Source organism: Megalobrama amblycephala, unplaced genomic scaffold (genome assembly GCF_018812025.1).
Source record: "Megalobrama amblycephala isolate DHTTF-2021 unplaced genomic scaffold, ASM1881202v1 scaffold472, whole genome shotgun sequence".
NCBI classification, from domain to species: Eukaryota; Metazoa; Chordata; class Actinopteri; order Cypriniformes; family Xenocyprididae; genus Megalobrama; species Megalobrama amblycephala.
In genome coordinates, this window is record NW_025953397.1 from 91,530 (window position 1) to 107,453 (window position 15,924).

Consider the following 15,924-nt stretch of genomic DNA (forward strand, 5'->3'; position numbering starts at 1 on the left):
TTTGCAATTTTTACCCTTTTAAATTTAATTAAACTATAAGGACACAAAAAAAAATGGTATAAGGACCACAAAGCCCACTGTAACGTCACTTGCATGTTGGCCCGCACCTTAAACGTAAAATACACAAACATAAGTTTAACCAGCAGGCCGCTAATAATCATACAGTTATGTGTTCAAAATCAAAACATACCTGTAATGCGGCTCACATGGCACATAAACTGTTGCGTGCTAAACGCATTATAGAAACAGATGATGGCATCCAACAAAGCTCTTCAGTTCACCCTTTAACAAAAAAAAAAAAACCCATGAAACCCTGTATAATACACCCACAAACAGACCGCAATCACTGCCAACAGCTCCTACCTCAAACATCCACACGCCCTGCCGGAAGTAAGATGACTCGCTACCTGAGACAGAGAAGACGCACACACATAGCGCCCCTACGGGAGCATTTATACACCACCAAATGAGTGTAATTAAAGGGGCACACCTCTTATTTGTAGTTTACGTCAAAGGTAGACAGAACTGCTACACATAGTAATCCTGAACAGCTTGATTAGCTTGTTCAGGTGTGTTTGATTAAGGTTGGCGCTAAACTCAGCAGGAGAGCGGCTCTCTAGTGCCATGTCCACACTAATACGTTTTTCGTTTGAAAACGTATATTTTTCTCTCCGTTTTGGCCTTCCATCCACACTGAGACGGCGTTTTAAGTCAACGAAAACGTAGCTTTTGGAAAACGCTCTCCAAAGCGGATCAATTTGAAAACGCCGTCTTCGCGTCGTAGTGTGGACTGTGAAAACGGAGGCTTTTGAATACGATGATGCATTTTTAGTCATATGATGCAGTCATATGACCAATTCATACTTATTCATACCAATTTATACTCCACCTCACTGTCGGTCCATTTAAAAAACTCAGTGCCTTTCCTCGACATTGCCGCAAAGTTTCAAAGAGCCGGAAAGTAAATAAACGCCTAGCGGAAATGACGCAGGTCGAAGCTTTACTCATGCGCAGTAGGGGGATGTAAGCGTTTTCATACGTTTCAGTGTGGATGAGCAACTTTTGGAAAATGTTTGAAAATGAGCGTTTTTAGACGAAAACTCAAATATATGTTAATTATATATGTAAATATACGTTAATAATGTTGTTTTCAAATATATCCGGATTAGTGTAGACGTAGCCTAGGACCGAACTTGCCTACCCCTGTCAGTCAGATTTTACAGCAGGTGAATTCATCAGTTTCTCCCGAAATATATGCAAGTAAGTGGCTGAATAAATGTCGGCAAATTATATTTGAATTCACTGTTATTGCTGTTTCCACTGATGTCGGACATCAGTGTGTATTTTATAAACTCCAAATGTATTGTTTTACTGGTGCTAATGCGTATTGAAATGTATGAAACCTTAAAAGAAACATTATGTGGCTGAAAACACTGCATAGTTGTGATATATGACAAGCAGCCAGAGAGCGAAAGCACAGTTTGAATCTGGCAGTTATGTGACGTCGCTGAACATTCTAAATCCCATATGTGGGACCGTATGCCCAGGGGCACAGAAATAAACATCTCATATGTGGGACCGTACTGCTCAAAGGGTTAAAGCAAGAGGAGTACAACATATGCCATCATGCACTAAGGAAGGCCCCAAAGACGGGCCTATGACCTCAGCAGACACGTGGCGTCAGCTTGTGGCTGTTTCAAGCACCAGGAAGGACAAAAAAGATAAAATAAAAGTTTATTTTAAGGATGTTTCAATGAAAGCTTATTTAATGAACCAAAAATGGTTCAATGAGCTGATTCAGTTGAGGTGCGTTTGATTAGGGAATCATCCAAAATGTGCTTAATATATTACAGAATTAGGGATTAGAAACACTGTTTTAGGTGATGTGTAACAAGTATAATGAAATCTTCAGCTGCCTCATAATCCATGTTTTTGAACTCATCGAAAGTTGGTTTTTTTAATAATAAAAAAAAAAAAACTACTTTGAAAATACTACTGTTAAAATCCCACTTAAGTGCATGGTTCAAAAAAGTCACTCTAAAGTTTAACTAACTACATCCAATATAAATATACTCTGATGGTTTTTGAAAACATTAATACAAACTTAAGTGTATTTTTAAAGTTTTTTTTTTCTTTCATAATAAGTACAGTGTTTTATGAAGAATAAAGTTACATACATGCTATATAATTTTAAAAACAGCTGGCTAAGCAAGCTTGTAGCTTTCCTACTGAAGTATTCAGTCATTCAAGATTGCAACTAGTAAAAAAAAAACAAAAAAAAACGCTGGTGTGATATTTTATTATGTTATGTATTTTTTTAATTAATCAAACATTTCGTTCATTCATTCATTTCTTTATTTAATCAGGTTAAAAAAAAAACTCATTGAGATTAAAATCTCTTTTACAATAGTGACATAGCCAAGAAAGCAGCAGGAATAACATAGACATACAAATACACATTAAGACAAAAAAAAAAAAAAAAAAAAAAAAAAAAAATACAATCAAGGATCACAGAAGCAATTTACCAAAGGATAAAACACATAGTCTGTTAAAAGTAACTTAAACTCATTTAGTGATGGAAGTGATTTCAGATCATTACAATATTTTATTGTGCAAATTCCAGAAGAGTGTAACCCCAACACCCCCCAGTGTTCCTCTCAATAATGTAGCTGATAAACCTGCTGGACCCACAAAACACCCTGTGATCCCTCCAGAAACACAACCACACATGATTTCCAGCAGATCAGATTTCAGATGTTCGTCAGTGAATCTCCTGCTGCTGTGATTGTTGTATATCTGTGTGCAAACAGCTGGAGCAGCTCCTGTCACTGCTGATAACACACCTCCAGCACAGCCATACAGAAATGATTTAACATCAAATGAACCTTCATTCATCATATTAACACAACCCAGAGCAAACACAATAACAACACTGACCGCATACAGGTATTTGGGCTTCATAAATCTCAGCAGAAATACTCTGAGCGACTGATCTTTAAACATCTCTAAAGTGTAGCAGCTGTTCTCATTGTCAGACACCATTCGTTGGATCTTCATCAGGAGTTTGGTGACCTGATCTCTGTTGTTCAGATCTTTGTTGTTCAGCAGGTGAAATCTCCCTTCACACTCCTCTGTTAGTTTGGACAGCTCTGCGTTTTGTCTTATTAGTTGATCAAGAGATTTATTCTGAAGTTCGTCTCCATGTGTGAAGAGGACCAAAGTGTGTTTCATGGCCTTCTCTCCAAACATCTGCTTGAATAAGAACAGGGTATCCACGTCTTGTTGAGTGAAAGTGTGTAAAGGGAGAACCAGAAGGATCACATGGATTCCCGGAGAACACATGTTCAATCCTCTCTTCAACTCCACACTCAGATCAATGTCAGATGAATTAAAGAAGTTTGGTGTATCTAGTACAGTAATTCTTCTGTTTGACACGTCAGCCGTGTGCTTTTGGCATCTGTCAGTGATGGAGGTCAGGCTCCGACTGGACTGAAACACATTTTTTCCCAGGATAGTGTTTCCAGAAGCGCTCACTCCTGAACCGGTTTTACCGATCAGCAGAATCCGAAGATGGTCGACGGTTCGCTCCATCACTGAAAAACACATATTGTGTATTTATAGGTATTAATATTTTTTGTAAAGTTTAAGCTACATGTCTCAGGATATTTCAAACAGCTTCAAAAATGAAAAGCAAAATATTCAGTCTGTTAGTTAGGCACCAGTTCGTCGTTATGCTGACGGCTGCATAATGTCACGTAATTGGTCGCGTTTAAAAACAACAACAACAAAAAACAAATAGGCTGATCAAGTAATAAATACGATTTGCATTCTTATATAGGACACAGGTCGCCTTACCGTTTGTTCTGTCTCGGTTGCTGGTCTAAACAGGTTAATATGTGCAGATGATTATGCTCAGGTTGTGACAGCTGCACACTGGCGCTGTAAAATGGTTTTCAGTGGCTTCATCAAAATGGCGTCTGTACTTTCACTTTCTATTGTCCCGCCCCACTTCTGAACTCCACAGCTCCATTGTTCTTGTTCATGTTATTTTTTCATGTTAAATTTTTAGGACCACAAAATTGAAGGTAAAATCAGACGTGAATAACACACGTTCACCAATGCAGTATCTAGGCTACTCACAAATGAATCTGTGTTATTTATGTAATAGGAGAAATCAGGGTTCACGTATTTTTTAATCTCAACCAGTCGACATTGAAAATGATTCAATCTTTCTACACAACAGAGATATCTGCTGGTCAAACGTGTGTAAAGCGACATAGGGATAATCAATGCAAAGACGACTACTAAAACATGTTTTTATCCAATCAGTTTTAGCCTACTTGTTTCTTTACTACAGGGTTTCAAAAATCTTCAAGCAACAGACACTATGAGCCATAAGTGACAAAAGACTTTAATATGATGATAATTTACAGAAAGTTCACCTACTGGTAGATGAAATGGAAAAATATGAGGTGAACTTTATCTCAGTGTCTTTCAAATAATATGTGTTCATATTTAACAAACAAAGGTTAAAATGAGGCCCTTTGTCAGAAAATATGTGATCAGTGAAGTTTCACAATAGTCACTAAAACTGATAATGATCTTTGATGTAATCGTGTTGTATAAGTGATATAATTGTCCCACAAAACATTATTATTAAATATCAGTGTAGTTTCAATCAGACTTTTTCTTATATAAATGTGAATCTCAAGTCGTTGTTTATAATCATGTTAAAAAAAATTCACAGGAATTCAACATCTGCTGTTTTATCTTGGACTATTCCATGGAAATTTCCATTCTGACCTATTTTCTGTTCTGGTGGGTGGAGCTGATGACATCTGAAGAGTTTATAAAACTGTGATTGTTCAAAAACTGAAACTAAACACAGTGTCAGAAGATCAGCATTGCAGTGAGTATTTTTACATTCTTACACTTTAATAGCAGATTTAACATGGTTGTTTGACATCTTTCTAGCCATGTATTATAAAATAAGACACAGGGAGTGTGATAGATGTGATAATGCTGCAGTTTAACTAAACATGGAGCTGTATGAGGGGATTTCATGTCATTATGAAACTGAAAGAGTCTATAATGGGTGTGGAGGCTGGGGGAGGAGGAAAATTTTCTCAGAGCTGCTGGAACAAAATTTGAACAAAAATGACTACATTTTAGTGTTGAAAATCTGCAAACCCAGTGTTTTATTATGGTTTTCTGTGTAAACATGACTTAATTTTCACTAAAGTTATCTATTTTACCAGCTTCAAGCTTCATACCTGTTGATATGCAAACATTTCAGTAGATCTGTCATTTATTTGATATGTTAAAAAATATCCTGATAAAATCACACAATGATAAAATTAGCTATAGACTGGAGATCCAACAACAAAAACAGGAAGTCAGAAGCTCTGCAATTCTGATTAATATTCGTTTTGATTTATTTGTGTTTAGTTTTGAATAGAAAGGAATGAAGTGAAAGAGGAACTTGTTTCTGATCACTGGATATAACTGCAAAATTATAATGAAAATGTGCTGTTTTTACAGGTCTTGCAGCTCAGCTACGAACAGAACGATAGAAGACAATGGTATAAAACACTAATTCAGTGATTTTTTTATTATAGAAAAAAAATATGATTTTAATACTTTATTATGAATGTGTTTGATAATCTCACACAGGCTGAGAATCTGCGTCAGAGGAGGAATAATGCAGGTAAATCTTGTATTGACCACAGACTCACACAACATGATCACACATGATATATAAATAATAGCCAGATTTTTGAGTTTTTCTCTCTTCCTGTGGGAACATGTAGAAGCTCCACTGGAGAACAATGACAACATTAATATCGTCCTTCTGGGGAAAACTGGAGTTGGGAAAAGTTCTGCAGCAAACACCATCCTGGGAGAGAACAGATTCAGATGTGGACGAAGTCTGTCTGCTGTTACAGCTATATCTAGTGTTGAGAGATCAGTGATTAATGGCAGATCTGTGTCTGTCATCGACACTCCTGGGTTTTTTTGTACTAATCTTTCAAAAGAGAAGCTCTCAGAGGAGTTTGCAAGAAGTGTGTATCTGTCTGCTCCAGGAGTTCATGCGTTTTTATTCGTTGTGCCGTTCGGTAGATTCACAAAACAGGAGGAAGAGATTCTGAAACAAGTGCAGCAGGTTTATGGTAAAGATGTGCTGAAGCATGTTATTATTCTCTTCACGTACGGGGATGAATGTGACCGAGAGAATATGCAGGCAGAGATAGAGGGTAATGAAGTTATCAAAAGAGTCGTAGAGAAATGTCAGAATTATCATGTGCTCAACAACAGAGATCTGACTGACAGACAGCAGGTCGATGATCTACTGCTGAAGATTGACACGATGATAGAGTGGAATCAAGGATTCTACACCAATGAGATGTATAAATTGGCACAAATGTGGCCATGGGAAAAATTCTGGAAATTTGTTCAGGATGTTTGTGATGCTATAGTTGCATTTTTCCTGAACCTGCGTAACAGGTTTGATAATAGCTCGATACAAAGACTGACACAATATACAAAGTTATGTACATAGTTTGTACATAATCAGAAAAATCAGAATTCATTCTTTGCTTTTGATTTATTGAACCTGATTAAGAAAAACCCAAATGTGGGACAGCCTGCTCTGTTTATGAGGGAAAATTATGTACCGGAACAAAATGAGAATGCATTAATTAATGCAGAGCTGTCCAAAAATTCTCAAAGTGTTTTGAAAGATTCAGTATATTTTAGCTACAGTGTACTTCCACACATTTTAAACAATTGTTGTTAAATGTTAAAACAGATCATATTTGGTCCTCAAACAGTATGGGATACTTTATATGTATATGTTAATCATTTATTAAGAAGAGTTTTGTGTAAATATATACTTTCTAATGCAAAATGTCTTACAACAAACATTTTATGCCTTAATGCATATTCAACAAGCACCTATTTATCCACAGTATATCTAATTTACCTATTCAAAATGATAGAATATTACTTTACTGTAAGAAAAAATTCTGAAATATGAAATAACTTTGTCAGAAGGTTACAGAACATCCTCTGCTCTGCTGCTCTGGGTTATTGCTTGAGCTTATTGTTTTTATGCTTAGTGGTTTTCAAGTTGAATATATTTCCTTATATCAAACACTCTGAATAATATGTCAGATATGTTTAATGCAGATTGTACTGATATGTTTATGGAATGCATGACACATATTCAAACCTGACAGATACAGACAAACGTACAGTATAACATCTGCAATAAACTCCGACAAGACCTTATTGTCCTGTAACTTTATTTGAACCTACACTTTTCACAAATGTAGAAAAATTATTAAAAGTAGAAAAATTGTTTTAAAAACATTTTTTGTAAAACATAAGTAATCAGCTATTATTTACAACTTTGATTTTTTTACAGTATACAATCTAAAAACTATGAATCATAATAATAAACATTTATTTAAATTAACACAAATTCATTATAATTAATTGTTATATTATTAGTACTGTTGTTGCTCCTGGGGCCCGTTTCAGAAAGGAGGTTAAGTGAAAACTCTGAGTATGTCAACCCTGAAATGAGGGAAACTTTGTTTTTTCCGTTTCAGAATGAGAGATATGTCAAACCAGAGAAAGCAGGGTAAGTCAAGCCTGTTTCTGAAAGAGAGGTAACTTAGAGTCAGTTACCATGGTAACTTACTCTGTGAACCTAACCTGGGGTGCGTTTCCCGAACAACGATGTAACTCCAGTGGCAGAGCCAGGATTTGTTCATAGGGGTGGCCAGGCAGGGGCCAGCAACCAGTCTGGGGTGGCACAGAAATATTCATTATTTCAACATAAAAATGAGTCTGACTATAATGTACTGGACTGTACCTACAACACAACTGAATACAGTTCATTTGTACTTAATTGTAATTGAGATAGTGAATTAGATCATGGAATGCTGAGTGAATTTGACCTTTTTTTCTTTTTTTTCTTTTTTTTTCATTCCTCACTTGTAGGCATATTAATAAAGGGGCTCACACTATAGCTGAATTGTTCAGTCAGTTCTGGTTCTCAAACCCCTAGTGGCTTGTTCTCCATTGTTGAGACATGCAGATAACTACATTCTCTAGTTTAAAGATTATTCAACCTTCAATTTTTTTATGTATAATCAATGAAGTTCAACAATTCTGAGTTTGTCTGTTTCAAAAACTAACCAAAAAAGTAAACACTAAATGTTTAACTTTCTATATTGTCAAAATAAATAACTGCAACAGTTCTATCAAACGTAAATTAAACTCAGTACAAAGAAAAAAGAAAGTGTTCTCTTTTGAAATCCCATTTGCTGATGTGGAAGCAGAAGTCAACAGCCCATAAATGCCAGAATGGAAAATTCATTATGCATTTAAATGTGATACATTTTTGTTTGTACTTTATAAATTAACGCAAAATTAGCATCTTCTAGTACAAATGCACAGTTCTCACACTGATGTATGCATTAAAAAAATTACATATCAGCTTGTGCCATATTGTGATTTCACATATAGCAGAATATTTTAGTCGCATATATATATATATATAAATATATACAGCTCTGGAAAAAATTAAGAGACCACTTAACATTGATTTCTGAACTTGGAGTGGTCTCTTAATTTTTTCCAGAGCTGTATATACAGTGGCATGAAAAAGTATGTGAACCCCTTGCAGAATCTGTGAAAATGAGAATTATTTTAATAAAATAAGAGGGATAATAAAAAATGCACCACACACAGTATTGAGAATCAATGGTTCACATACTTATGAATGGGGTTGTAGTAGTGTTAAAGTTTGTGTGCGGGAAGGAAGCGGTCGGGGACGGCGAACAACTGCTGACTGAGCTTTTATTGAGAACAAAGTTCAACAGAAAGACTGTGCAACGCACGACAACAGCAACATAAATAATCCACAAAGGGCTTCACTCCAAGATTCGGTAGACACAATCCACAAGGGCTTCACTCCATGCAACGCGCTGTGCCTCAGTCAGCAGTTCCCCTCTCTCTCACACACTCCTGCTTCTCACGGCGTCTTATCCTGTCTCCGCGCCAATCACTAGAACGAGACACAGGTGTTCGTGATTTGTATTCAACCCACTCACTTACCAAGCATCTCCCGCTATTCTCTCCGGTTGCAGACCTCGCTGAACCACACCCCCTCGCCACAGGGGTTATTTTAATAAATTCAGCTATTGTTTTGTCTTGTGAACTAAATGCAAACATCTTTTATGTAAAATATCTTGCTCAGGACAGTACTAAACAAAAAATAACATGCATTTTTTATTATCCCTCTTATTTTATTAAAATAATTCTCATTTTCACAGATTCTGCAAGGGGTTCACATACTTTTTCATGCCACTGTATATATATATATATATATATATATATATATATATACACACACACACAAAAAAACCTGCATACATGCACAGTTTTAATGTAGCTTTAATCGCCATTTTGGTTATTTCATGACTTAATAGATGACAGAACTATGACGTTGCATGCTCGTAGTTACTTTTGCGCTTCATTTATAGTGAGTAGGCTAATATACAGCGCGCCGTATTTGCGCGTGATTGAAAAGTGCACGATCTTGCAAGCCACCAGTTGAGAAACATTTGCGTAAGCTATATCTAATGTTCGCCATTCACTGTTGCTCTGCTGAAGTTCATTCGGCACCTGTATCATTTCTGCGCGCGTTTGACTTGCGCCTGGCGCTGAGGCGAAGTTGGAGTGTGCGTCTGAAGAAGACGTTTTCGGAAACCTGCCTGGGATTCGTCTATTGGTGAGAAACTTTATCATTTGAAACAAGGCAAAATGACTGTGAATGAATATGCTCTTAAATTTAGAACTCTCGCTGCCTCGAGCGGTTGGAATGAACAAGCTCTGTTGACCACATATCATCAAGGATTGGATCCTCGAGTGCAGTTGCATCTCGTTGCATATGAGGATACCATCGGACTCGAATGCTTCATCCAACTCTCAATTCGTTTCGTCACTCTTATGCAGTCATGTCTTGAAGAGCACCAGGACCAGCCACAGTTCAACACCTCCTTCTGCCGACCAGAATCTGTCAGCCCTCCAGAACAAGCCAACGAACCTATGCAACTGGATACCACTCGACTGATGCTCACTGAAAGGCAGAGAAGGCTGACCCAGAATCTGTGCCTTTATTGTGGTACTCCTGGGCATGTAATCTCCACATTCCCAATTCGTCCTCCTCGTCCCATGGTGAGTGTCATCTTTCCCTCTATAAATGAGATGAAACCACTCGCCACTGTTGTAAACCTTACTGCTGCTGATGTTTCCATTCCAGTCAATGCACTCCATGATTCTGGGTCAGCAGGCAACTTCATCTCTGGCACCCTCTGCCATCAGCTCAAGCTCAAGACCACAACTATGCCGTTTACCTACCAGATCCACTCAATAACTGGAAAACCCCTCAGTAAGAGACAAGTTCGTTGGAGTGTCGGCCCAATTCAGCTTCAAGTGGAAATTCTCCACGGGGAAAAGTTTCACCTGCTGGTTCTGGAGGAATCCACCGCTGACGTGATCCTAGGGCGCCCATGGCTGGAGCAGCACAACCCAGTCATCTCCTGGAAGACCGGCGAAATCCTGAAGTGGGGCAACACTTGCTTCGCAAACTGTTTTTCTGAGTTTCCAGTTCCATCCTCTCCATGTCCTGAACATCTCTCTGTCTGCGCAACATCCATTGAAAGCCCTGTTGAAAAACGTTCTGTGGATATACCATCGTGTTACGCCCCCTTCAGTGATGTCTTCTGCCCAAAGAGAGCTTCCAAGCTGCCTCCACACCGGCCATGGGACTGCGCCATCGATCTGCTTCCGGGTGAGTAAGCGCCCAGGGGAAAGATCTATGCCCTGTCAATCCTGGAGGAGAAGACCATGGAGGATTACATCAATGAGGCTCTGGCACAAGGTTACATCTGTCCATCTACTTGCCCTGCTGCTTCTAGCTTCTTCTTCGTGGTGAAAAAGGACGGAGGCTTGCGGCCATGTATTGATTACCGGGCATTCAACAACATCACAGTCAAGTTCAGATACCCCCTTCCTCTCTTCCCAGCTGCCATAGAACATCTCCGCGGTCCCACTGTCTTCACCAAGTTGGACCTTTGCAGCGCGTATAACCTCATCTGAAAACATGAGAGGGACGAGTGGAAGACCGCCTTCGTGACCCCTACAGGACACTATGAGTACCTTGTGATGCCGTTTGGCCTTGTCAATGCCCCTCCATATTCCAGGACATCATACATGAGGTGCTCCAGGAGTTTCTACACAAGTTCGTCTTGGTCTACATCGATGACCTCCTGATATACTCCCGGAGCATCGCCGAACATCCCCACCACGTTGCAGAGGTCCTGAAACGCCTGAGGGAGTTCCAGCTATTCCTGAAAGCAGAAAAGTGCTCATTCCATCAGCCCTCAGTGCAGTTCCTTGGGTACAACATCGACAGCAGTGGTATCTGGATTGACGAGGGTAAGGTGGAAGCCATCAGGAACTGGCCATCACCCACTACAGTAAAGGAACTCCAATGCTTCCTAGGCTTCGCCAACTTCTATCGACGCTTCATCCAGAACTACAGCTCCATCACCAGCCTGCTTACAAGCCTCCTCCGAAACAATCCCAAGTCTCTGACCTGGACACCAGCCGCCACAGAAGCTTTTAACATCCTGAAGGAAGCATTCACCACCACTCCTCTCCTCGTCCATCCCAATCCCAACCAGCCCTTTGTTGTGGAGGTAGACGCCTCTACCACAGGAGTAGGACTGGTCCTTTACCAGCAGCAGGGGAATCCAAGTAGACTCCATCCATGTGCCTTCTTCTCCCGCAAGCTCAACCCGGTGGAGGTAAATTACGACATCGGCAACAGGGAACTTCTCGCCATCAAGTTGGCCCTGGAAGATTGGAGGTATTGGCTGGAGGGAGCTAGACATCCCTTCTTGGTATGAGGCGCCGGACTGGACAAAAGCGAAGCGAACGCCGCGAGCGAGCGACACTGCGCGAGAGAGACCGAGTGTGTCAGAGAGCGAGCGAACCTGCGTGAGAGAGACCAAGTGCAGTCTCAATTCTAATGTAGGAGTGGAATTTGGGGACCAATATTACAGTTTAAAAACTGGGATAAAAGTGTAAAGAAAACAACAGCCATATGCAGTGTTAATGATAAATCTTTTGTCATGTGCTATATTTTCTAACATAAAGGGAAAAAAAGTGGACTCTTCTTAAGGTTTATTGACAAACTAGTTCTTCTCATTGGACTGTGCAATTTACACTTTTCTCTTTAACATTGTTTTTTAACATTGTTATCATAATGATTAAAATATAAAGCAGTATAGTTTCAAAAATGAAGATTCTCATTGTTTACTTACCCTGATGCCATTCAGGTGTACATGACTTTCTTTATTCAGAACACAAATGCATTTTTTAATCTGCAGGAAATTTAAGCTCTGTAATGTATGCATATATAATGAAAGATAATGGGTTCCACCATTGTGGTTTATGCAAGAAACAAATCAAAAAGTAAAACATTCTCACCTTTAAACTAGTGCATCTGACCAGGGCTCTGATACTGTTTGAAATTCGGTTTGAAACTCCCATGTGAAGTTCATTCTTCTATTGCAATCAAAGCATCACTTTCTTTTTACATGTACATGGTAACATATTTGTTACACAGCAACATAATGAATTGAGTGCAAATAGGACAAGCTTTTAAAGCTTTATTTGTTTGTTTGTTTGTTTTGTTTTTGTTATACACCTATTGTTTTACTATAAGACATTATTTGATCAGGTTGTGCATGCATTACTTTTAGACTTTTCAAATGATTGCAGTCTTTTATTTTCATGTTATGCATCTACAGATTTCAAATTTCTTTCTAAAAATATCTGTGTTTTTCTGAAGAAAGGCAGTTGTGTATCAGGGTAAATTAATAATGAGAATTCAATTGAACAAATGAATTTTTTTTTTAAAGGATTCATGTTAAAGCAAGTGCTATGTTCCGTTTGCTTAACTTCCTGTTTATAGGCTATTTATGATAGGATTCAGTTTGGGGCAGTTTCAGCCAATTTGTCAATGCCTTTTTTTTTGTCTGTGCTTTAATAAATAGAAAATTATGTACCATAATTTATTTCTTATATTTATTTTTTCTCCATCTACTGAATAATAGTTTGATAATATCAAATATTATGTCTGTATATATTTTATATATGCCACTAAAGATGTTAGTTATGTATTGTTTATGTAATGTATCAATTTTTATATTGTAGAATTATAGCTGTAACCATTGCTGCAAATGTAAAACGGTATTGAAATGGTAATGGTTGTGTTCTTTCTGTTAAAATTTTATCCCAATTTTGAAACTGTACTACTGGTCCCCAAATTCCACTCCTACATTAGAATTGTTTTAATGACTGCATATAATCTGATCAATAGACCTTTTTCACAAGAATCGGAAATCATGTGACGCGGGGTAAAGTTAGTTCCGCTATGCGTCTACGGCTATTAGATTGATATGCTCTTTTCTCAAATATCGCTTCTTACCTTTTCTTTTTTGTCTGTTTTCCAAGTTGCTATTGTATAATCTACAAAGAAATTATTTTCTACGTGTTTGTTATGCGGCCACTCAGACGGTTGCTCGAATTTACCGGCAGGTGGATTTATATTACCAGCTGTCATACAGTAAAGGCTACGCAGCTACTCATTCAGCAATTCACCCGATCGTATCACAAACAACAAACATTATTTATATAATTTATTCATTAAAAAAATGAACTCCCAATATATTCTTTAATGGGGGATATAAAGTTGTGTGTCATGAACTCTGTCAGTTCAGGACTCCATTTCCCACAGTCCTCCCGGACAATCACCTGCACTCACTCACTCAATCAGTATCACTCACACCCAGCTGCAGCACATTACATGGACTATAAAACACACACACACACACACACCACCTCGGGGCTCGGTCTTGTTTTCCTTGTGTGGCATTTCCGAGCGTTCCCTGTGTTATTTATCTGCCTGTCTGTTCGTTACAGAAGACCTAGCCAAACCCGGATCCAGCAGCTTTTTCAGCAGCCAGCCGGTCGCTATGCACTCAAGCCCGTCGGCCGCTTCGCTCTCAAGCCCGCCGACCGCTTCGCTCTCAAGCCCGCCGGCCGCTTCACTCTCAAGCCCGCCAGCCGCTTCGCTCTCAAGCCCGCCGGTCGCTATGCACTCAAGTTTACCGCTTGCAACGCTCTCAAGTTCGTCTGTTGCAACGCACTCAAGTTCGTCTGTTGCAACGGACAAGATGGCTGTTTTGCCAGTGCCCACGGGCAAGATGGCCGCCCCTTCAGTGTCAATGAACATAGGGGGTGTTCCAGCCATCAAGTCTGCTCCAGAACCTGAGCTTCTTGCCCTGCCGGCGCCACCTGTGCTTCTTGCTTTGCCGGCACCACTCGAGCTCCTTGCCCTGCCGGCGCCCCACGGGGCTCCTTGTCCACGAGTCGACCATGGCCACCGTTGATTTCCCCAAGAACTTTTTTTAGGGGGACCATATACCAGAGGGTGGGGACCTTGTGGGTGGGGACCCTGCATGGCTGCGACCATCAGCGGCTTCGGAATGGCTAGAACCGCCCATGGACTACGAACTCTACGAACTCGTACGGAGTTTTAATAAATGTTTATGGGTTACTTAGGTTTAAAGGTAGGTGTAGGATTAGCAGCTCAAAATATCATTTTGATGTTATATTTTTTAATAAAATTATCATTTTCATTTACAAAAATGTACGTTTTGTGTCTTTGAAAGTTACGTATGCTCTTACCAGGTGTAACTTGCACATTAACTGGTATACTGGTAATTAACTGGTATAGTCACTAGTACGTTCAGAGTAAGTACATGGAAATAGGACTGTAAAATAAAGTGAACCCTTGTACATAAATATTACATAGGAATTACCAGCTCTTACCAGGTGTAACTTACACATTAACTAACTGGTATATTCACTAGTACGTTCATAATAAGCACATGGAAATAGGACTGTAAAATAAAGTGCATCCTTGTACATAAACATTACATAGGAATTACCAGCTCTTTAACCTTTGCAACAACAAGCTTAAGCATTTTAAACAATTAGTAAGTACAGTAATGTGTCTTACAAGTTACCATAAATAAGTGCCTGTTATTACCCACACTTGTCTGTAAGTACAAAATATTTACCATGCACGTACTATTAGTAAGTACAGTAATGTGTCTGTTAGTTACCATATACGGACACTATAAGTAAGCACCTGTTATTACCCGACACTTGTCTATAGGTACAAAGTAGTTACCATGTATGTACCATTGGAAAGTACAGCAGTGTTTCTTATTAGTTCCCATGTACATACATGTCAGGTAAGTACCTTGTGTTACGACTCTTTTACCTGTATGTACAACATAATTACTATATATGTACCAGGAAAGAACACGTACTGTAAAATAAAGTGCTACCAATTTAACTCTTAATGAGAGCTCTGTAGTCTCAACAATAATTCACCAAGAACGTTCAAACATTTTCATGACATTTAATTCGTAAAACGACTTTGATTCCCGAGCTGGTTCTGATCGAGGCTATCTATCACTTTAACCGGAAAAACTTTTACACTGCGTGGATCGTTCCGGAAGCCAAAAACCCAGAAGTATGAAATTGGCCTATGTTTACTAATGTAGGCCTACTAATTTACTAATGCTCGGACAAACTCGATCTCTCTCGCGCGCACACTTGGTCTCTCTCGCGCAGGTTCACTCGCTCTCGGACACACTCGGTCTCTCTCATGCGCACACTCTGTCTCTCTCGCGCTCGCTCGCGGCGTTCGCCTCGTTTTTATCCAGTTCGGCCCCTCCTATCTTGGTGCTCACTGACCACAAAAACCTG

The 15,924-nt window shown here is 39.1% G+C and overlaps 2 protein-coding genes across 2 annotated transcripts; one reads left to right on the top strand and one right to left on the bottom strand.

Moving 5' to 3' along the window:
* Positions 1-2,435: 2,435 nt before the first annotated feature.
* LOC125261720 (GTPase IMAP family member 9-like) lies at positions 2,436-4,012 on the bottom strand. The gene is made up of 2 exons (XM_048180288.1): positions 3,856-4,012; positions 2,436-3,593 (listed from the first exon to the last, which is right to left on the bottom strand). The coding sequence occupies exon 2, from the start codon at positions 3,589-3,591 to the stop codon at positions 2,596-2,598; it is 996 nt and encodes a 331-aa protein (XP_048036245.1). The 5' UTR covers positions 3,592-3,593; positions 3,856-4,012; the 3' UTR covers positions 2,436-2,595.
* Positions 4,013-4,856: 844 nt separating this feature from the next.
* Positions 4,857-7,285, top strand: LOC125261719 (GTPase IMAP family member 7-like). The gene is made up of 4 exons (XM_048180287.1): positions 4,857-4,909; positions 5,542-5,582; positions 5,674-5,707; positions 5,811-7,285. Exons 2-4 carry the CDS (start codon positions 5,580-5,582, stop codon positions 6,557-6,559), a joined length of 786 nt encoding a protein of 261 aa, XP_048036244.1. The 5' UTR covers positions 4,857-4,909; positions 5,542-5,579; the 3' UTR covers positions 6,560-7,285.
* The last annotated feature ends 8,639 nt before the right edge of the window (positions 7,286-15,924 follow it).

What these genes read in the sequence shown, in the direction of transcription:
- LOC125261720 (XM_048180288.1), bottom strand. Translation starts at nt 3,591, where the DNA reads ATGGAGCGAACCGTCGACCATCTTCGGATTCTGCTGATCGGTAAAACC.
- LOC125261719 (XM_048180287.1), top strand. An exon ending in TCAGAGGAGGAATAATGCAG is followed by an intron (nt 5,708 to 5,810) that starts GTAAATCTTGTA and finishes GGGAACATGTAG; the next exon opens with AAGCTCCACTGGAGAACAAT.